Raw genomic sequence first — 22,390 nt, forward strand, 5'->3', positions numbered from 1 at the left:
TCAAAATGTGGCAGACGTGAGACGTGGAAAAATTTCACACACATGGTACTTGAACCATTAACTTTTAACTTTATTCAATTTTGTTCTTTTAAGCATCTTAATTAATTACAAATTAAAATAAAAAAATATTTCAAATCCATTAACAGATGTAGATATTTTATAATTTCAAATAAGTTTCGGATAATGTGTGGTTTAATTAATTAAAAATTATTTTCCATTGCATGCTCGTAAAAAAAATTACTACATGTTAATTGCGTCTATAATATACATTAAAACAATAATAATCATTACATTTTACGTGGTGGTTAATTAATTTTATATGATGGATTTTTTTGATTGAGAATTAACTTTATATATATATATATTTTTTTTAAAAAAAAAAAGAAATTTGACTATGATGAATCTATCCATACATATGATAAGCAACAGCAAATCATGATATTAATAATTACTGTTTACTGAAATACTTTTGGTTTAAATTTAATGAAAAATTACCATAATGTTGTTATTTAACTTTTTTTACTTTCTCAAAAAATTAAAAAAAAAAAAAAAGAGGGTAAAATAATCATCACGTGTCCTCTATCATTGACGACAAAACTGGAGTTAGTTTGTCCGTGACAAGCCACATAAATTAGTTCGGTAATTAATTAATTACAGTAAGTAGCGTTATTAATTCTAATAAATAATTATTTTAATCAGAATTTACGTGTCTTTAATTATTAAAGAAGAAAAAAAAGAGAGAGGTCAAGCAATCTGGTTCCTTGGATGTGCAGACCACTGAGAAATGCGAGTCTAACTTGTTCTCCATTTGTACGATGTGGTCAACGTAATGGACGGTCAGATGAGAATTTTTTTTTTAAAACCAGTTAATGGAGGGTAATAATTTTGCGCGAGATGTATCATATCACTGTGTTTAGGAGAAGTATTATAATTACCCATGAAAGAATTAAAATAATTAAACTATAATTATAATGAATACAATAGGATCTTAGAGAATAAGGGTTACATTATGCTGTTGGTATGAAATCTGTCAAAATCTCGGGTCGTCAGTAAATCATATGGTAAAATGTAATTTTTTTTTTTTTAAAAAAAAAAAAGATTAGTGCAATTATAATTGAATAGATTAATGTTAAGAAGTAAAATAATAGGTGGAGCACTTATAATATAGTTACAATAATTTTATTTACTGTGAGATTATAGATAATAAATTAAGGGGTAAAATAATTAGAGATGTTGATGGTAAAATAAAATTATTAAAAATTGAAATGAGGAAAGAAAAAGTGAAAAATCAGAGGGGAGTGAGACACATGAGGAGTGATGGTGTGTGTCTCAGTAGTGGTGTGCTTGAGGGACAGAGGGACGAAACCAAATGGGGAAAGAGCCCTTAAAAGTTGAATCGAGATTTCAAAGGGGCACTGACACAAAGTGGGGTCCAATTGGTCCCCTTCCCAACTTTATCATTTCCATAATTGAACCCTTCTTTACTCTAAATTATCTAATTACCAAAAGTACCCTTCTCTCTCTCTCTCTATATATATATATATATGTATATGTATACACACACACACACACACACATACATATACCAAAACACAAAAAAAAAAAAAAAAAAAAAAAAGAAAACCTTTTTCTCATTTTTCCTCCTATATTGGGAAAACCCTTTTCTCATTTTCCTCATCAACAATTTTTATTATTTTTTTATCAAAAAATGTTTTTTTTTTTTTTTTAATAAAAAAAATATTCAAAGGATCAAATTAAAGAACACCCTTTTCTCATTTTCCTCCTCAACAATTTTTCTTCTACCAAAATGTCTATTTTTTTTTTTTTTTTTTGAAGTATGGGAAAATTGTTATCTTACACACAACCTCAATTTTGTGTTGAAGAGGATTTGAGTAGTAACACTTCATAGGCCCATTTTTATTGAAATTGAGTTCGTTTGGTTAATTCTAGCCGAGGTCTTTGTCTTTCCAACTTACCACCACCCCCAGGCAAACTAATCCATCCATCTAGATATTCCTCAACCTTCTTTACCACCTCGTATGAAAAACTTTGTAATTTACACAATCAGAGGTATGTATGTATATATATATATCTGGTTTTGAATTTATTTTATTAAAAAGCTGTATTAGATTTTAATTTTTAAGCCAATAACTTACCCAATTATTTACATGTTAGATTAGGCTACGTTCATCCCTTTACCTTTTCTGACCGGGGGTTTACATTATTTCTTTATATTAGGGTTTTTTTTTTTTTTACAATTTATTTAGGAAATCAATCTAACATCTAATTTACAATTATTACTTTCCAAGATTCACACATACATTCGTACATGCAAGGATAAAATGTTTGTTATTTTGATAGGTCCAGAAAGCTAACCCACTCGTACACACCCATCTGGGTCTCTCCAAAATGCACATGGAAGCAAATCCGGATCACAATAAATGCATGCAAAACAAAAAGAATGGAAGCTGGAATGAAAGCTTGTGCCGCTCTAAATCTCCTTTACTACGGGTAAAAGGAAAATGTTAACTTGCACATCATCTGATTCTTCTTTAAATTTATCTGAACAAATTTTGAGACATGCGTCTTTTAGAACCTAACAATTTAAATTGCAGTACACATTCGGATAATATAAGATGTATTCAACGGCCATTCGTGCATGAAAAATTTCCAAGAAACAATCAAATTGCAAAGAATATTAAGAAAGTAACATTGAATCGGAAACAAGAATAAAAAAAAATAGATGAGATTGATACCATTAAGCCTTGTAAACCATTTACATAGGCACAATTATTCTCGGGACTAATTACCATTGGCCTATACATTACTCGTAGATAACGTATCAGATGTGGGAAAAAAAATGATAACTAGAACATGGCAGGAAAATTTAGATCTACTTGGAAAAGAACAAAACAAAACTGAACTACTAGCTCATTGTTGCTTCAAAGACTGAGAGAGGGCACCAAAATCCTGCATCTTCTCTTCCTTTTCTCTGAGTCTCTTTAGTTGATCCAACTTATTTCTTAGTTTGTTTGCTCTGATTATATCTAGCTTGTGCAGGATCCTTCATTTTCATGAATGTTAGGTAAGGCAACCCCATCGGAGGATAGCCTCCACGGTTTGGATTCTTAATACTCTTGTCTGGTCTATTGTCAGAATTCTCCTTAACTGCAGGAGCTGCTGAGATGTGGAAGTTACTTCCCTAGTTTCTTACCTGCAATTCAAACGATCATACTCCATCAATCACGTTGGTTGTTAACTTGTTATTAATAGCACCAACGATGACAGTTCAGACACAAATTTTGTACCATCACCCTTCACACATTTACCCACTTCCTCTTCAAATTAATTGCCTATAGTACCAAGGAACTCATAACTCAACAAAATGAACCACATAAATGTGAATGTGGAGATCAACGTGTTATATGGGAAATAAGGAGTAAACGAAGATCTTGGTAACTGATACTACAGAAATAAGGACTACAAAGGAGAGTTCTTTTCTGAGATAGAGTTGGACAGAATGCAAACTTGAGTCATCAACTCCATCAAAAAAACCACGCCATCAAAGTATTATATGCTTGTGGCTACAAAGGAGAGCTTAATAATGGAAGAGAAAAGCAATGAAGTGTCTAACCTCTTTGGAACCACGATTTTCTAACTAGTTGGCGGATCTGTCGCTCATGTCTTTCCAAGAGCTCATCAACTCTGTGTGACTGAGACAACAGAGGTCCTGAGAATTCAACCTTGTCCCCTTGGTTTTGACAACCCTGTCAAAGAACATCACTATTAGCATGGCTAGAGAAATATGCTAATGAATCAAAGTTGAAATTAATTTTGCATGTAATGATGATAAATCAAGAGTTTTAGAAGCTCAAACAGTCCTGATTGACAATGCACCATATTCTTTTTCCTACCACTTCATTAATTTAAGATAAACAAAGGAAGGCATTCTTCATTATGCATTTTAAGACTAGTGTTACCAAGTTGTCTTAGTTTTTAAGATGTACTATTGTTTTAAAAGAAAAAAAACTTATGCTTCCAAAAGATTCATGCATGTGGGATTTTTCTGAAAATTTGCATGCCACTGGTTATTCTGTATTAATTACATTACTAGAACTGCTACCAAAATTACTACAACTACCCTGCTTTATAACCATCAAGTTTACATCCTCCATTGCACCCTGTAACTTGGGATCTATAATGCATTTGGTCTTCATATTAAGATCTTGACATTCAAAACAATACTTGTTCCAAAGAGTATGAAATACAAAAAATTGATGATACAAACTAATAAGGAAGAACCCAAAACTGGCAAACCCAAAACTGACAATCATGGAGTTGGTTTTCACTAAAAGGTAAACTAAGAGGAACATCTGCAAACCTTAGCAGATGGAATCTCAGTCATTTAAATAATTCAGATCCATGAAGGCGGCATAATTTTAAAATGCTTAAGCAATTTGTAATTTTGATAGATGTTTTAAATGATTTTAAATTTCTGTTACATGTTAAAGTTTCTTGGTTTATGTGCATTGATGATTCTCCAAACATATGTCAGAAAGATTATGATGGATATTCATTTCATTCATTAACTTGAAATTTTTATTAGATATTAAAAGCAAAATTTGGCATTATTTCTGACTGATATTTACAAACGTACCAAATTATCTCTCTTGGCTGCCATTCCCTCTCTTTGATAGAGTGCGAATGATAGTTCCTGTGAATGATACTCATCAGAAGCATCAAAAGAATCTGGACGTTCCAATTGGCTCCATTGTTTCAGCATGGCATGCTTAGTGATCTCATATGATTCATGGCCTCTAGAATCAGTGCGAGCCCCACATATAGCTTCGTCATTGTCATGCCTTTTTGAGCCCACATTATTTTGCACATGCAAGGCACCAGAAGGTTCAAATGCATTATATATGTGACCTCTTGAAGTGGACCTACTGTGGGATCTTAGGGATGCATCCTCTCTTCGTCTTCTCGCCCATGCAAAGCCACTTGATATAGAAACCTGTAATGGGCCAGAGAAGGGAATATCTCCTTGGGATGCATTCTTTGCATGGGAAGCCTCATCTGGTTCATTAACTGACAGCTTTCGTGCTCGCACAGCTAACCCCAAATCACCCTCCTTCAAAATATGTACCGTATCTCCATTACTTCTTTTAGCACTATGAGTATGAACTGCGACATCCTGCAAGCAGAAAAAAGATCAGTGTGATTAGCTTCGTCGACATTTAATTTTATTTGAATATATGTCCACACTGGGAAATAGGAAGAGAGAGAGAGAGAGAGAGAGAGAGAGAGAGAGAGAGAGAGAGACCTCTACTGGTGCCAATTTATTCATTCCATGATGTTTTCTTGCTGGTTTTCTTGTTTCGGGTCCACGAACTCTCCCACTGATCTTTTTCCTGGATTCAAGAAAAAAGCTGGTAATACATATGATGGACATCTCGATAAATCCATTACTTCACTATGCAACCTTTAAAAATTCTTCGAAAGCACATTCTTAAAAGATGTATATTGTCAATGAAGCAACTCAATCTCCCAGGGTAAATGAAACAACTTCTTAGTTGTTATATGGATTTTTTATTTTTGAGTTCCACATAGCTAACTTGGCAATGTAGTTAGGCAGCATTCTTGCATGCAATTACTGTATAAGATATATATCAGGTCAGGATTTCAAGAAGAAACTTGGTTATCATTTTTTCAAAAAGAAACTAGCTAATGCATTCAAATGCTTTATGAGATTTAACATAAGACAAAATGGATCTTGAAAGCTATTCAGAAGAAAGAAAATTGTTCATTCATATGTTACTTGATGCAAAGAACCCTAATCAAACCAGAGCAGATATTATCTTACATGGATATTTTGTTTGTTTTGCTATAGTGACTGATATAGTGGCAAACCAATTCAATGTATATGCACAACGACCTTTCTTTTACATCAAATATATTTAGGGGTCTGTGTACACCAGAAGGAGAGATAAAGACTCACCTCTTTGCCTCTTCACGATTTTTGGCATCAATCTCCTTGCTAGGCGGGTATACAGGTAAGCTAGATGGATCACATGCATAAGGTTTTGTAGTGAAATACTGAAAATGGATGCACAAAATCTTTTATTAAGCATAATCCCAGCCAAGTTGATAAAGTTCGAGAGAGGTGTAAAATAGTTGTTGGTTGTAAAATTATAGACAGAAACAAATATAATTTGCAACAATTGCTACTAGTGAAAAGGAATACAGAGACATAAAACTCGACTGACAGTAATAACAGAGACTTCAGATAAATTCATTTATGAGATTAAGATTAAAAAATATGCTTTACAAAAGTGAACTCATGATTTCATGATTTTGTAAACTTGGAATCACATACCTACACAGTAAATGTAGAAAGTAACAGTAAGATGCTGTAATCACATTCCTATGCATAATTACCTCGGATCCAAGGGCAGATGAGGCAGTCCCACGCTTGCATGGTTCTACTGAGAGAAGGGTTTCTATCAAGCTCACAGTGCTTCTAGGCAAGTCTTTGAAAGTCTCCAGGAGACAGCTATCATATGGTTGTTGTGGTTTGAACAGAGTTGCATGAGGAAGCTTGGATTTTTTCCAATAATCATCCGGTGGAGACCCACAAAGCTTGAATATTTTGTGTAATTGTTCAACCTGCAATTGGAACAGAAGCATTCCCATAAATATAGTTAGAAGTGGGGAAAAAAAATGATATCAAGTAACTTTTATTCCTTAAGTATTCACGGTGGTTATTACTTCTGTTCTTCCTTGGAGGATAGGTTTCCCAAGGAGAAGTTCTGCAAACACACAACCAACACTCCAAAGATCAACAGCTGCTCCATAATCTGTTGACCCAAGCAAAAGCTCGGGAGGACGATACCATAGAGTAACAACACGACTTGTCAGTGGTTGCCTATTCCCAGTAGCACAAAAATTTGCCAATCCAAAATCTGCCACCTTTAAAATTCCTTCATTATTCACTAGAAGATTTGATCCTTTAATGTCCCGATGCATTACTCCTCGTGTGTGACAGTGGTTAAGCCCAGATAAGAGCTGCTTCAAGTAGCATTTAACCTACAAGGCCACAGAAATCTTATTTCTTTAAGTATACAAGTAAACAGCAAAGTCAGGAAATGTAGCATTAGAAGTCTTCAAGAAGATTAAAATGAAACTATGCCTAGTACTTAAATACAAATATATGTTCAAGCTACCCTGGGTTTAGGGAGACATACAATTATTTTATTTTATATTCAAAATACAAAATTACTTGGAAAGTAGTCTATTCAGGATATCTTCTTATTGCAGTGGCTCCGGACTCCATACTAAACTATTAAATGAGCAGTTAAAGTTATGGAAAATAAAAACAAACTCATCAATTTAATGTGTGTGGTCCCTTATAACCCACAAATCAATAACTGTGGCAAAATCCATTGCAGCAAAGTGAACGAACCTGTGACTCACTGAACTTGATGTCAGGGCAAGATAGAAGTCCAGTAACATCATGTTCCATATACTCGAACACAAGATATATGTTACATGATAATCGCGACGTAATTAGGCCCTCCAGTTTTATGATGTTTGGATGATCAAGTCTGCGGAGAATCAATATCTCTCTTGCCATAAACCGAACACTCTCAGGCTCAAAATTGTCAAATCGCACCTTCTTCAATGCAACTATCCTACCTGTTTCAAGTTCACGTGCCCGAAACACGCTGCTATATGTACCCTGTCCAATCTAGACAAGCAATTTGAAATCAAATTAGTTAGACAATCTACTTAAAGTAGCATAACCAGTGTCAAATTCTGGAATGTAATTATTGAGTTAATGCTTAGAAATAAAGGGTGAAAAGAATTTAGAAAGAGGAAATTGCATTAGTAGAGTTGATTGAGTTGTCATTAGCGGAGTGATTATAAGTCTGTTCCACCGCTAGTAGATCTGGGTAATAAGTCCAGGTGAAAATTTTAGCTTTGCAAATCTGGGTACCTTTTAACAAGGGAAAAAGATAATCTCGAGTCGTCTGGCTCGAACAAAAGGATCAGGCTAAATAAATGCCATAAGGCATGCTTGAACAGAGAAGTGAGGTTAAGTTCCGTTCTGTATCCTCGAATGAAGAAAAAAACAAAAGTTCCCTTTTGTAGCTAACTTATTTTGAACAGAGGATTTAATAAGGGGAAAAGCATGGAAAGAGCAAATAGTAAAGAAGAAGAAGAAGGAAGGAAATCTGGGAACAGACTTGTAAAGTTCTTTTCTCAAAATCAACACATATAAAATCCAATGGACCAGAACAAATAAGAAAGAAACGAAACATCTCTGTTCAGAATTCGCAAGAACCCGACACGATCATCTGAACCAATCAACTACGCAGCTCAGCGAAACGAACAAACGTATCAAAACAGAATCAAGTAGAGCGACAAATTTAGAAATGGGAAATGAAAAGATGCAGCAAAAAGTACGAGGAAGAACCTTCTCCAGTTTCTCAAAAGCGTCGGGTCTAAGTGGGACCCACCCGTGGATGGCCTCGCCGGCGACCGCACTGAGCCAGGCTGGCCATCCGGCGGCCACCTGCTCTCCCTCCACGTACTTCTGCAAGTTACCCAGTCGGAAACTCAGCGACTCACTATGGCAATTGGAACTCGCCCGACCCGACTCGCCGAACTCACTCCCTCCACTCAGTCCGCCGCCCAACTCACTCCCACTCTTCTTGCTACCTGCCCTCCTACTCCTCCCGCTCCTGCTCCTACCCTTCTTCTCCAGCTCCTCGAACCCGCTCCGCTGTGTCCGACTCGACTCATTACCGCAGGACCCGATTGCCGCCGCATTGTCTCGGAAAGCGCCCGAGTGATCAAACGCAGGCGTGACGGACACCGCCTGTTTAGAGCTGACGCAACCCATCACTGGCCTCTGCACATGTGATGAGTAAACAGAAGATATCGGGGAAGATGGAGCAGGGCAGGATCCAGAAGGCAGGCAGGCGGAGGAAAGGGGTAGGGAGTTAAAACCTCCAAGTTTGTATGGACATGAGTAGAAAGAAGCAAAGAGAAAAAAAGGTTTCAATGGGATTCCCCGAGCAAGAATGGAAATTTAGTTGCCAAAAAGGAGTTATATACGAAGAAAAAACGAAACCCAAAACAGAATGTTTTCCATCACTTTCTTTTTGGGTTAAAAAAAGAGAGGGTTTGTTTAAATGTGCGAGGATTGCGGAAGATGAAGATGGAATGGGGAAGTATGAATGCGCTTTTCTGCAGAAAACGAAACGAGGTGCGAAATCAACGGATGACACAAAAACTTTTCTGGTGCTCTCTCTGGTTTTTTAATTTTTTTATTCACTGTTAATGCAGGTTTTTATTCTTTATTTTTGTTTGCATTTGTTTTTTTAAAAATTATTTTAGAATAAATAATAAAAATATTAAATTAAAAGCTTTTGTAGTGTGCATGGGAAAAGCTGGCAATGAGGTGGACCCAAGTGGAAGGGAACAATAAGGTGACTCAAAATATTTACACACACACATACATATATATATATATATATATATATTTTTTTTAAAAAAAGAAAAATTGATGGAAATAATCAATTTTTTTATAGGTAAATATTATTAATTAAATTAATGGAAATAATTTGTTCACATTTTCTGAGGCAAACTTTGGGTGTTTAAATTTGAATATTATGTGTGACCCACAAACAAAAATGAATTGAGTGTATTCTTATAATTATTCTTTTCATATCTTAATTACTTAAATTTTAATTATAATTCATAATTCAATAAATTCTACTTTTAATTATTAATTAAGATTTGACTATAATTACATATTAAAATATTATTTTGTTTACATTTTTATTCTATTATATCCTACTTCCATTTAATCTAATTAAAAGTTAAATTACACTTTGTCTTTTTTTTTTTTTTTTTTGAAAACAAAAATGATATATTTTTAATCAAAATATGGGTTGGGAGTTACAAAACCCGATTAATAAATGTATTTATAATGAAATTATTAACAAAATTCAAATAACCCATTAAATTTATTTAACTTATTTATTTAAATATTTATTTATCACGTGCGAGTAATGAATATAATGTTGGTGGTTATATTTATCATATAAAATTTAGTTGATTGGATTTATGTTTGGAAATGATTTCAAAGTGTCTTTGGATTTGGTGTGAGTGATGATTAAATGTTTGCTTTTGATTTTGAGTTGGGACCATTTGGTGTCTATGGGAAATAACTTTTTAGCTAACACTAAACTTTTATTTATTATAATTTTTTTTTTTAAAAAAAATTCTAATACTTTAGAAAGTTCATCAATCAAAATAAATATATTTTTTATTGAATGATGTAAAGTTATTGCTTAATTATGAATCCCCAAGACATCTAAAATATGAGTTTATAAATATTTTAGTTTTCATTTATATGTGCTTCAATGTATTAAACTACTTACTTAAAAACACAAACTTATATTTGATGGTAAATTTATATTTAACCTTCCACTTCTATTAACCTTAAGCAAAAATTTGAACTTATAATCTTTAATTTACATAAATAATTAAATTCAAATGAACTTTAATCCTCTCAAAATATATAATTAGTTAAAAAACTTAGTTTATGATTAAATTTAATTTTTTTTTTCTCTAAAATTTATATCAAAATAATTTTCACGACAATTGATTACTAAAAAATAATTAATAATAACACAGCCGAAAAAAAAATTAAAAAAAAAAATAGAAGTTTGTGTACCATACATGTGAGAAAAATGAATTTATGGGATGGTGATTCGTGTGGCACGTGTGGACATAGGAGTCAACCGACGTTTGACCAGAGAGATTGGTTGACGGTGTAGATTCGTCACAAAAATTAAAAAAAAAAAAGGGGGGTGATGTGAACCATCAACAAGTCAAGTCCCATAGTCAACGATGAAGGCAAATCATGTTTTGATTTACACACCATTTTCTAATAACAACATAAGCTATATTAAAAGCATAAAATTAAACCTATAGCTACTATATTTAATATTAAATTATATATTTCAAATAATAAAATTATTTTAATTTTTATTATTATTATAATTAATTCTCATATCTATATATTTGAGTCAATCTATTTTAATTTTTCGTTATCTTTATATTAAAAGATAATTTATATGTATTTAAAATTTTAATACAAATGTGTAAAAGTTAATTTGGTATTTTAAATAGTAACTACTTGCTAATTAAGTTTAATGACCATGCTATAATATTTGCAACCTTTAACCTTTAAGGAAAAGAATAATATCAATGTAATAAAAGGTTGGATGGATATATTAGGGTTTGTGTTCCTATCATATTCAAACATGTAATTGGACAGACCAACAAAAAATCACATTATCAATTAATTAAATACAAACACATATTCATTATATAACTTTTAAATTTTTAATATAAAATTTCCCATAAATTTATGTGATGTATTAATTTGATATAATAATTAGCCACCAACAGCTCTCTAATTCTCAATAATTGCTGCCTCCCATGATCATATCAACTTCTCCCTTACAGTACAACATATCATAAAATTAAGTATATTGTTATTATTTAGATAACATATTGCACTCATCCACGATATTTCACTAAAAATTTTATACTTATAGTTTATGATGAGATAAGAGTATGAGAAATTATTTGTTGAATAGTCACAGGCTAATATGCTATTACATTTTCACTAATTATTTATTATAATTTTAGATTGATCAATGCAATTTATGGATTAAATATTTTTATTATGATATTGATACAAATATGATATTAAATTTATGTATCTTGTTGTATAAGATGGTTTTTAATATATTTATTAGTATTAAGGGGGAAAAAAAATAAGTATATCTCTTTTTTTTTTTTTTGGGGGGGGGTTGGATGGTGAAGAAGGATATTCATATCTAGATAATATATAATAAAGACCCACAATGAGTATTAATACATATAATTAAAAATTGATTTCTTTGAAAGCATTTGACTTAAATTAACACCTATAAATATAACCAAAAAAATCCCTTAAATTTTGAAATTAGGGTTCCATATTCTCCACTATCATTTTTGTTGACAATTCAAAAGAAGAAAAAAAAAAAAAAACACATTTAATGAAGATGGAAAAAATTTCAAAGAGACTATTAATATGCATTTTTGTTTGAAATTTTATAGCCAGTAAAATAAATTAATTTAATAACTTTTTTTTTTTTTTTGTAAATATAATAAAATTTTCAAAAACTGGTCATTATTTTTTCTAAGTTATCATTGAAAAAAAAAAAGGTCTACCAAAAGCACTAAAACCTAATTAAACAATAGCATTGGAGTCACCAATCAAGTAGATGAATAGAAATTGGAAGAGGGGGGAGGAAGTCAAAAGTAGGTCTAGTGGTGTAATCATCCAAATCATATCATTGCCCAACAACTTCACTCATTCCACTTATGACATCATTTCTTCAATTACCATCATCTCCTCTACTTGATTTAGTTGGTGAAGTCATTTACATTTCATTACCAAACAAGTGTGCTAAACAATTATTTCTCAATCTCAAAAATAAGTAAATAATTATATTTCAAAAGGTAAAGTGATTCAATGAGATTAGAATTTTTTTTTTTTTATAAGATTTTTTTTAACTATATATGAAATTAATTTAATTTTATAATCAAATACAATATGAACGCCTATTTCTTATTTTATTATTTTATTCACCGCTGTATTAGTAATTATAGTTGAATAAAGTATGTTATTACCCATTAAACACACCCTTTACAATCCACTTTTGGATGTATAATCTTTGTTAGGAAGCTCTTGTAAGTGGGATTGGGATTGAAATTTGAGGGGATCAATTAAATAAATTATTTTGCATATGCTGACCAAAGTTGACAAATTTGTGTGCATAGAGATTCTTCAAAATTATTAGTGCTTATTAAAAATGATTAGCCTCTCAGCTCCACTAGAAAGGAGTTAATATTTAATGTTAGATTCTTTGATCTGACTTGTTTTTTACTTTCTTGGGTACCCTCCATGACTTTGGTCATTCAACTCCACTTGAAAAAAATAATAGCAAAATTTTCATTTCTAAATTAGTGAAACCTGTTTGCCAGCTAGGGTTTATTATTATTGTTTATCATTACCACCATGAGCAATGGAGAAGCATTTCTACCCATAACCCTATTGAGTCAATGACAAGACCCATTCTTCTATTTTCATATTCAAGTCCAATTGTTTTGATCAATTAAAGAAATAATCAAAGAGCAATCAATGTAAGATGGGCAATTCGGCAGATTTAGGCTACTGTCAAACCAATGCTTTTAGAGACACTTCAATGGATGGGTGGGTTGGTTGAAGTGGGTAAATTCCAATTTGTATCACTAAGAAGAAAAGATTTTGAAGGAGACTAGAGTCCTAAGAAATCACTATCTACTTAAAACATGGGCTACAATTAGTCAATGTGACTCATAAATGTATTGATTCGTTCCATAGACTTGGAAGCTAGTTTAGACTTTTTTGAATCACTCCGGGAAGATAGAAAATGGTTAAACAGATTTCAACTTTCTAATTAAAATCTTAACCCAAAATTTTGACATTTTGCCTCTTATTCTTCAACTTGTTTTCTAAGTTCATTTTATTGAATCAACCAGTTCAAACCACAATCAATACAACAACGATAGAACTGTATGGACACTCCATTCTAAAGTGCATTTGTGTCGTGTGGTCCTCAATTAATTTGACTAGCTTACATATATAGATGGTGCTAAACGCTAATGACTTCATAACATGTTATCAGCAAGAATAAATGCCAGTCACATCAAACACTACCGAAAACAGATGCAGTCCCGGTCCATGTTTCTAGCATTACATGAAGACTCCCAAATTGGTGGAGAGAACCATGATGACTTGAAGAAGCTGAAAAGCAAACCAGAGTTTCACCATTGCAGTCCACATGCTTGACATGCCCGTACCAAGTGAAATAATACACAAGAGACCAGCCAACCATAATTTTATGGCGCTAAATCTAGTTGTATGCTTATTGCAACTTAAATGGTGTATGCAAGAAAAAATAAAGTTGACTGGTACAGGCTAAGTCAAGCTAGCCAATCTCCACCGAAAACTCCAAACAATTATGATAGCTAATGCATCAGTCTTAATTTGTATTGGACCAACAAAACCTTCTTCCAAACACCTTTAATCAAAATTGACATACTACCAAATTGATGAGGGTCAGGTGGCATTCTCAAGTTGATCAGCAAGCAATCTGCTAATCAGAACATATCAAGATATGCATTTTAAGCTAGATTGCGTAAAGAAATCAATAAATGAATCCAAATTAAACCAAGGGCTCATGGACAGTATCTTACAACCCCTGTTGCTATTGATTATTGTGATTCATTCTCATATGGTAATTTGCAAGCAGCCATGCGATCTTTTGACTTGAACTGACCCAGCATTTCAGCAACAGTTCTGCAACGACATTGGTTTCCTGGCCGCACCACATCACCATACACAGCCATTTCAATTATATCGAGCTCCTTATCTGCAAGTTGAAAATTTGTTCACTTCTGAGAAGATATAACTCCATCAATTGAATAAAAAAGGTGCTACATAAAGTAAGTGCTTTGAAATCTGACACAAAAAAAAAAAAAGATTCCAAGTGTTCAACAATCCGAGAAGTCAGCAGCTCCAGATCTATATATTCACTCGCTATATATTCATCCGATCGATAAATAATGCAAAAGCTGTTTATGAAGTGCCCAATGAGTTACTATTAGATATCAAATTGCAACTATGAACCATTCAATAACTTTTTTGTACTAATTACATAGTCATTCAAACTCATAATTCCATCTGTGCACAAATTAGTACAGCCATCTGTACCACAAAATTCCATTGCTACTTCTATAATCACTAATCAGAAGTTCTTTGCTGTACCCTAATCACTAAGATGTGATTTAGCTGTAAACAGAAGCAGTTATGGACAAGGGAAGCCAGGGACCTTGGAGTTTACTAGTGAAAGCCAGCAAACTGCTGCAGCCACCAGAAAAATAGTGTTGTAACTAGTCTAGTAAGATAACTGTCCAAGATCATTATCAGGTTGAAAAACTTTGGGCAGTTAACTAATGTGATTGCACAACTGCAGGTATGATTTAAATATTGCACCAATGTTTCTATAGCCATTCGGACTGTGAGACAATCTCTGGATGGATCTGGATCTTCTCTTTGAAGGGTAGTTAAAGTGATAAATCCCTATAGGGCACTATAAGACCTCTAATAGGTTTTGCACAAAAACTCTTACAGATTAAAAATAATCTGAACAGGCAAGTTAAAATAAGAAATATTTGTAAATAAACAATCATCGAGCACCTATATCCAAGTTAATCATTCTGTCATCTGTTTGTTAATAACTTAATTTGGAATACTGGTACTTGCACATAGGCCAAAATCATTCTCTATCCATCATCAACTCTTTTTTCTAAAGATGAAAAAATGTGTCTATTACTAAGAGCACGAAGGGGATCCAAACCGTATACAAAAATATTTACATCTCCAATAAAATCTCTGTTAGATCCCCAAGATCCTAGCTAGAATACACCGGTTGACCCCTTAACGAAAACCTTAAAGACTAGAACTAAGGATCCTTAAATTTATCAAAAGAAAATTCTATTCACTCCAAAACCTCTCTTAGTTCTCTTCTTCCAAATTACCCAAAAAAGTATCCAAATGGATAAGTCTTACTAGTTGCTTATCATATAAAGTTAATTAAAACATTGTCAGAAATACAAAAGCACCAAAAATCAAAGTACCGAAAGGTCCTCCTATCACCTATCTTATTCATCCTTGGCTCAACGGCTCTTATCACCCTCAGATTCAATGTCATCAAACGAAGGTAACTACTAGAGTCTGGAGCTAATAATATTTCTCTTAGACCTATTACTAAATAGTAACTATTTATTTTCCTTGATTAGGTATTACAAGAGACCCGCAGAGACAAACCATTAGCTACCATGGAATGAGCCTCCTCAACTGTGACAGGAATTGACGAATGAGGAAGCCCCCAACTCGTGGTGATAAAGGGGATATCCTCAATGATGGGGGGGTTGAAAGTGAGATAACTGCTTGGAGTTGGGGGCGGGGTGTGGGGGGGGTGGAGGAAGCAACCCTCTGTGAAGATTCAAAAAGAATAATCATTTAGCAAGGCAGCATGGACCCTTGGTTGTGGATGTCACCTTCGCAACCCCCTTTGTATTGACAACCAGCTTCTCCTCTTCAATATTGGCCTTGACATCATCATCGCCTTCAACATCTTTATCTTCGCCTTGAGCATCATCTTCTCCTCCTTCAACATGGTTCTCCTCTCACACGCATTATCTTCTCCTACTTCAACATGGTTCTCCTCTCACGCTTTGATAGAGGATCTAGACTAGCGGCTAGCCATCTCTTACTGACTTTGCAACTCTTTCTCACATTCACCAACAACATTGAGGAACATATCCTTTAGAACCACCTCATGAGGCTCTGAATGATGGATGTCCTTATAAACACAAAATTCAATCAACAAGTAAATTATCTAGCCTACAATAGGTGATGTGAGCATAATTATAGAACCAGTGGTAAATAAAACAATATTTCCATATTTGAATAAATAAGTTTTTTTTTTTTTTTTTTTTTACAGGCATTAAACACAATTAAAAATAGAAAACCTAGAAAATTTAGTACATAGAGTAATAGGCTGAATTGAAAGAACTAGGAGAATACTTGGGAAAAGGAAATTAATCACCTATTCCTTTTGGTATAAACTTCCCAAAATATTTATGTTCTTTATTGGTTTTGCATCATGTCTCTTATTATTGAAATATATCCACTTTAGATTCTCCTGTTCTGCATCATTCTACTCCATTTGGTGAAAACTTGATCTCAAAATTTCAAATGTCAAATTAGAAAGAATATCAAAGTTGAAACTTGTCTAAATAAAACTTGACGCTTGCTAAACTTGAAATTGTCACAAGATAACATAAATGCTTCAGAAATCAATATCCTGAAAATGTAGTGAACTAATTAGGGATAATAAAATCCACAAAAGAAGAATGAACAAATCTTTCCTCATTGCTATTAGGAGCCAAAGAAATTTTAGCAGTAATATCCTCAGGTGGAGATTCTTTCTTCAGGGACTTTAAATCAACTAAAATACTACTATTATCAACATGATAAATGTTGTTGCTCGCTACTGAATTACAAGATCCATCACTAAAAAACTTAATTTGATAATAGGAATAACAACATTCTTCTCCAACATCTTCTACTATGTCAATTACTTAACTTGTGTTCGCACATTCGATATTATTAGGTAATTCTTAATCATTAATTTTTTTTGAAGCAAATTATTTAAGAATTCATTCACATGCACCAAGGGGTAAAAATCTATGTACAAAACTATTTATATATCAATCAAAGTGTTAACAAGATCTCCAAGGCCCTCAAAAGAATAAAGAGGATGACTCTAAACCAAAGTAACTAGGGTCTGGAACCAGTAATCCTTAATCTTATCAAAGTAGACATCTGTCTCCTCAAAAGCTCTTCTACTCATTTCCTTCCATATCACCCAAAAAGTAGCAAGGGAAATTAGGGCCACAAGTCTCCTCTCACCTTTTATCCCATTCTACGCCCAAATTTCCTTCCTCACCTAACCAACCATCACTCAATTAATAAAGAGGATGACTCTAAACCAAAGTACCTAGGGTCTGGAACCAGTAATCCTTAATCTTATCAAAGTAGACATCTGTCTCCTCAAAAGCTCTTCTACTCATTTCCTTCCATATCACCCAAAAAGTAGCAAGGGAAATTAGGGCCACAAGTCTCCTCTCACCTTTTATCCCATTCTACGCCCAAATTTCCTTCATCACCTGACCAACCATCACTCAATTAATATCCAACAGGTTGTAATCGAGGGTCCGTAATCTATATGCAAAGGGGCACCACAAAAGTAGATTGTTACATGATCCACAGCCCTTCTGCACATATAAGAACCATTCACCAAAACCTTGTCCCTTATGATCAACTTGTCTAGGGTTGAAATGCAACCTCTAGCAGCCTCCCAAGGAAAAAAAGCAACTTTAGGCGATGCATTAACCTTCCAAATTTGCCTGTAAGGGAAGCCTCTTCCACTAGTCTCTCTTCTTGTCAAATGGTTGTAGAAAGAATTTATAGAGAAAGACCCTTTATCATTAAGACTCCAGAGTGGATGGGCTCTACTCCCATCAATCCTTACTCTCATAAGGGCGGGGATAAATGTCTCATACTCTCTAACTTCCTAGTTATTAAGATTCCTCATGATCTCCATGGACCACTCCCCAAGCCTTGTAATGCAATGTAGGCATCTTGTATCAAGGCATCTCTGTTGTGGGCAAGAGTACATATTTAAGGAAACTAAGCTTTGAGAAGACCCTCCATTTAATTGTCATGCCAAAGCCTAATCCCATCCCCCATACCAATCCTCCATCTAATGCAACAGTGAAACTATTTTTTTCCCATGCATATTTTTTTCCATAATCGGTTGCCCATGAGGTCTAGGCGTTAGCCTAGTGAACCAACTTCTTTCCTAAATACCGAATTTTACTTCAATTACCCTCGCCAAAGACTGCCCACCTTCATTCTTAAATCTCCATAGTCATTTCTCCTAAAGTGCCCTATTGAATCTCCACCATAGATCTCAAACCCAGCCCACCAAAGTGAAAAGACTTTTTAACATTGTCCCAAGCCACAAGGTGATATTTCCTCTTCTCATTGGAATCACTCTATAAAAATCTACACTATATGGACTCTAGTCTCTTAGCCATATTCATGGGGATCGTCATAAGACACACATGTGATAAATTAAGATATTGACCAATTTGTTTCTAATGAGAGTGAGTCTCCCTTACTAGATAGAACGTTTCTTTTCCAACCGACTAAACACTGTTCGAATCGAGCCACAACCGGATCCCAAGTCGAAACATCCTTATATTTAGCCCCTAGCAATAGTCCCAAATACTTTATGGGCAAATTAACACTCTTACATGCAAGGATACTAGCTAATCTGTTAACATCCTGCCCATCCCCGAGTCTCACCAACTCATATTGAGCCCCGATGTTACTTCGAAGCTTAATAGAATGCATATAGGATGTAGCAAGATTCTCTCACTCGGATCATGGAGTAGCAGTGTGTCATATGCAAAAAATAAATGAGTAATCTCTTCCACACACTCCCTATCGCTGACCTTTAATCCTAAAAATATTTCAAGTTCACAGGCCCTCAAAATAATTCTGTTGAAATATTCCATTACAATGATGAACAAAAACGGTGACAGGGGGTCCCCTTTCCATTGAATTAATGATCCAGGAAACTGTGATGGAACTATCTTAGGTCTTTACCACATAAGAAAGGACAAACATACTTGATAGTGTCAAGGAACAAGTACCACTAGACTTAAGGCTTTTCCAACATCCTCAACAGACCTCTAAATCCCTCAATCTTCTCCTTATTGAGCTCTCCTCGGTATGAAGTTGTTTCTGAATTTGTTTGGGTCATATTCATGTGAGCTTGACCTTGATTTTTCTGCTAGCCCATTGGTTTCCCTATTCCTTGCTTGATAATGGGTCTATTATTTAATTCTAGCATCTCTCCTTGGTGTACCTCAGCTTCTTGCAATGGGTACACCAAATACTATCTTTCGTTTTCCAATTTGGGGCCTCGGATAGTTCTATGCTCCCTTTCTCTGTTTTTCTAGTATCTATCACAAAGGCAAATGCTTTCAGGTTCTGAGCCTCAAGCATAACTTCTCTCCTGCTCTACTGTACTCTGATGATGGAGATGGTACCTCATCTTCTCCTAATATTTGAATCCTTATATGATCAAATTCCACATTAAGGCCTGCAAGAATCATAAACTCTGTCACTCTCAATGAAGGCTTTCACAATTGCTAAATCCTTGGTGCACTTCAATTTGATAGCTTGATAATGATCCACTTCTTGCCACATACTTTTTAAGAGATTGGCATACTCAGTGACAGATTTACTGCCTTACTTCATAGTGGCAATTCTTACCTTAGTCTCATATATCTAGGCGGATTTTGCTTTGGAATACATTCCCTCATGGTTTCCGAAATGTCCTTGGCAGTAGGTAGAAACATGCTAGTGTCAGTAATTTCCAGTGTCATTGAATTCCACAGTTATACCATTACCATGGAATCCTTCTCATCTCACGCGTCAAATCCTGGATCTCCTTTTTTCAGTCAAGTCCCAAAGAGAGAATTTATCATGAGGTATGGAGGTAACACAGGTACTTTCCAACAAATGCTCATAGTCTCCTATGATGTGAGATTACAGATTTTTTATTCTGCAGACCTAAAAAAGCTCCAGGATTACTTTTCTGTTTTGGATTTCAGTTATGCATTAAAATGCCGAGCAACCTTATATTGCTAAATTATCATACTAACAATTCAGGCATATTAGTTCATCCCTGTCCAACTGGACTGAGAAGAAGGGGATAAAAAATTATTCATTGCAATGCTTAGACATGGTATCCAAAACTTTCTCGAAATAAACACAATATTCCAAGTTGAACACTCAAGAACGTTCATTATGCACGTTCCCAAAACTTTAGAGCAATATCAGGCCATTTTGCACAGAAAATCAAGAAATTCCAATTCAACTAAGAATCTTAATCCTTGTTTAGGTGCGTCGAAATCCTAATCCTGCCACGAGTACAACATTCTAACTCGACAAGGTTGCACCCCCCAATATAACAAAATTGGGTTATAACATCAAGGCAAAGCCACAAGCAAGCACAGAAAGATTGAAAGGACACAAAACCAACAAGTTTAAGATTCATAGTGAAGACTGGAAAAGGAGAATAGAGCGAACCATACCAGTAAACTGAATATCACAAGAGTAACCTTTCAACTGAGTTGCATCCACTTGTTCCTTGGCTGATTTAAGCCTGTTTACCCTAGTTTGAAGAATCTGACAATTCTCCACCGTGGATTCACCACCTGCAACACAATACCAAAGCACAAACAAGCTAAAAACAATCTCTCGTGCCGTTTTTCTTTCAAGTTTTATACATGAACAGGAAAAACCAGTCCCAGTATGCCCAATAGAATTAATTCTAAATTGGAAGACAACTTCTATTTTACTACCAGAGCACCAAAACGACAACAAAATCCGCGTTTTAACGACTGAACAGAATCTCAAACAAACTCTCGAAACCAGTCAATGAGCTCTGGATATGATCTACTTGTACGAAATCCATTTGAAGACTAAATTTTTCAGCTGTCAAAACAATTTCTAGCAACAGGAAACAAAAAGCTGAGAAAGCAGAAAGGCTGAAAGCGTGAAAGTAAAACGGGAAGAGAGAGAGAGAGAAGAACCTTTGGAGAATGGAAGAATGTGGTCGTATTCGAAGCAGAGGCAACCTTTGCAGTTGCAGAAGCGCTTGCAGACGATGTTGCCAGCGGCGTCCTTACGCCACCTCTCCGGGTGTCGACCCGGGACCGTTTCGGCCTTTTCCCAGCACAGGGTCTTGGCCTTGGAATCGAAGAATCTGGGTCTCTCCTCCCCGTTTGGACTGTTGCCAGTGCGAACTCGATGAGGAGAAGAAGAAGAAGGAGAACTCATGTTCCCTCCTCCCTCTTCCTCTGTCCGTACGGCTATGTGCTTTGAATGTAATGAGCTACGGACCAAAGAAGCAATGGGGAGGAGCGTGTCGGAAGGGAAACTCGGACCGAATTAATAAAATAATTTTTATTATTTTTTATTAATTTCATTTTTTATTTAAGATATTATTTGCCAAAGCGAAAAGAAGCAACAAGAAAAAGAACCTCCCTTAATTTTTTTTTTTATATTTAAAAAAAAAAACTAAAAATTGTAGAGTTCTCCATTGTCATATTTAATTTTTATTGATATCATTCAAATTTGTTCTTCAAAATTTCAATCATCATATTTTTTAGTTAAAATTTTGCTTTTTATTGTTTAAACAGCATCAGTTATTAATTTTTTTTTTTTTACTGATTATGTTGTTTATTTTTATCAGTTTAGAATTAACTAAGAAATTATTAGGTATTAAATAAATAAATAATTCTGAATTTTTTTTAATACTTTAAACAAAATCGTTCTAAATTTCAACTTCTAGTTCATAAGTATATCCAGTTATTTGCAATACATACTGTATAGTTTTTATTTTTATTTTTTTTGAAGATATACTTGTTATATAGTTAAAAAGAAAGACTGTAATTGGGACTGACCTTTTTTTTAACATAAAGCAAGTTACAATAAATTAACACACAGCTATTAAAGTAACAAAAGTTAAATTGAAAATATACCGAGTAAGATTGCCTACTATCTAAAACC

The 22,390-nt window shown here is 34.1% G+C and overlaps 2 protein-coding genes across 5 annotated transcripts; both read right to left on the reverse strand.

Moving 5' to 3' along the window:
* Positions 1–2,730: 2,730 nt before the first annotated feature.
* Positions 2,731–9,326, reverse strand: LOC110820394 (protein IMPAIRED IN BABA-INDUCED STERILITY 1). Of its 2 annotated transcripts, XM_088211610.1 has the most exons (9): positions 8,477–9,325; positions 7,463–7,747; positions 6,769–7,086; positions 6,439–6,666; positions 5,999–6,096; positions 5,324–5,411; positions 4,658–5,194; positions 3,635–3,767; positions 2,731–3,214 (listed from the first exon to the last, which is right to left on the reverse strand). In XM_088211610.1, the coding sequence occupies exons 1-9, from the start codon at positions 8,903–8,905 to the stop codon at positions 3,195–3,197; spliced, it is 2,136 nt and encodes a 711-aa protein (XP_088067736.1). In that variant the 5' UTR covers positions 8,906–9,325; the 3' UTR covers positions 2,731–3,194. The 2 variants fall into 2 exon arrangements, with proteins under 2 accessions (XP_088067736.1, XP_088067737.1); XM_088211611.1 differs by lacking the exons at positions 2,731–3,214; positions 3,635–3,767 and having other exon boundaries at positions 4,646–5,194; positions 8,477–9,326.
* A 4,278-nt stretch (positions 9,327–13,604) lies between these two features.
* Positions 13,605–21,772, reverse strand: LOC110820505 (HNH endonuclease domain-containing protein). Of its 3 annotated transcripts, none has more exons than XM_022049992.2 (4): positions 21,412–21,772; positions 20,911–21,033; positions 14,368–14,543; positions 13,605–13,915 (listed from the first exon to the last, which is right to left on the reverse strand). In XM_022049992.2, exons 1-3 carry the CDS (start codon positions 21,656–21,658, stop codon positions 14,386–14,388), a joined length of 528 nt encoding a protein of 175 aa, XP_021905684.1. In that variant the 5' UTR covers positions 21,659–21,772; the 3' UTR covers positions 13,605–13,915; positions 14,368–14,385. The 3 variants fall into 3 exon arrangements, with proteins under 3 accessions (XP_021905684.1, XP_021905683.1, XP_021905681.1); XM_022049991.2 differs by having other exon boundaries at positions 13,605–14,267; XM_022049989.2 differs by having other exon boundaries at positions 13,605–14,264; positions 21,412–21,771.
* Between the last annotated feature and the right edge of the window lie 618 nt (positions 21,773–22,390).

This window comes from Carica papaya, chromosome 9 (assembly GCF_054855325.1).
Source record: "Carica papaya isolate Zhongbai chromosome 9, ASM5485532v1, whole genome shotgun sequence".
NCBI classification, from domain to species: domain Eukaryota; kingdom Viridiplantae; phylum Streptophyta; class Magnoliopsida; order Brassicales; family Caricaceae; genus Carica; species Carica papaya.

Coding starts and splice junctions, on each gene's coding strand:
- LOC110820394 (XM_088211610.1), bottom strand. CDS start 8,905: ATGGGTTGCGTCAGCTCTAAACAGGCGGTGTCCGTCACGCCTGCGTTT. Junction 5,412..5,998: donor AATCGTGAAGAGGCAAAGAG/GTGAGTCTTTAT, acceptor TCTTGAATCCAG/GAAAAAGATCAGTGGGAGAG. Junction 3,768..4,657: donor CAGCCAAGAGAGATAATTTG/GTACGTTTGTAA, acceptor GTTCTTTGACAG/GGTTGTCAAAACCAAGGGGA.
- LOC110820505 (XM_022049992.2), bottom strand. CDS start 21,658: ATGAGTTCTCCTTCTTCTTCTTCTCCTCATCGAGTTCGCACTGGCAAC. Junction 21,034..21,411: donor CATTCTTCCATTCTCCAAAG/GTTCTTCTCTCT, acceptor ATTGTGTTGCAG/GTGGTGAATCCACGGTGGAG. Junction 14,544..20,910: donor TTGTGATATTCAGTTTACTG/GTATGGTTCGCT, acceptor TTCAACTTGCAG/ATAAGGAGCTCGATATAATT.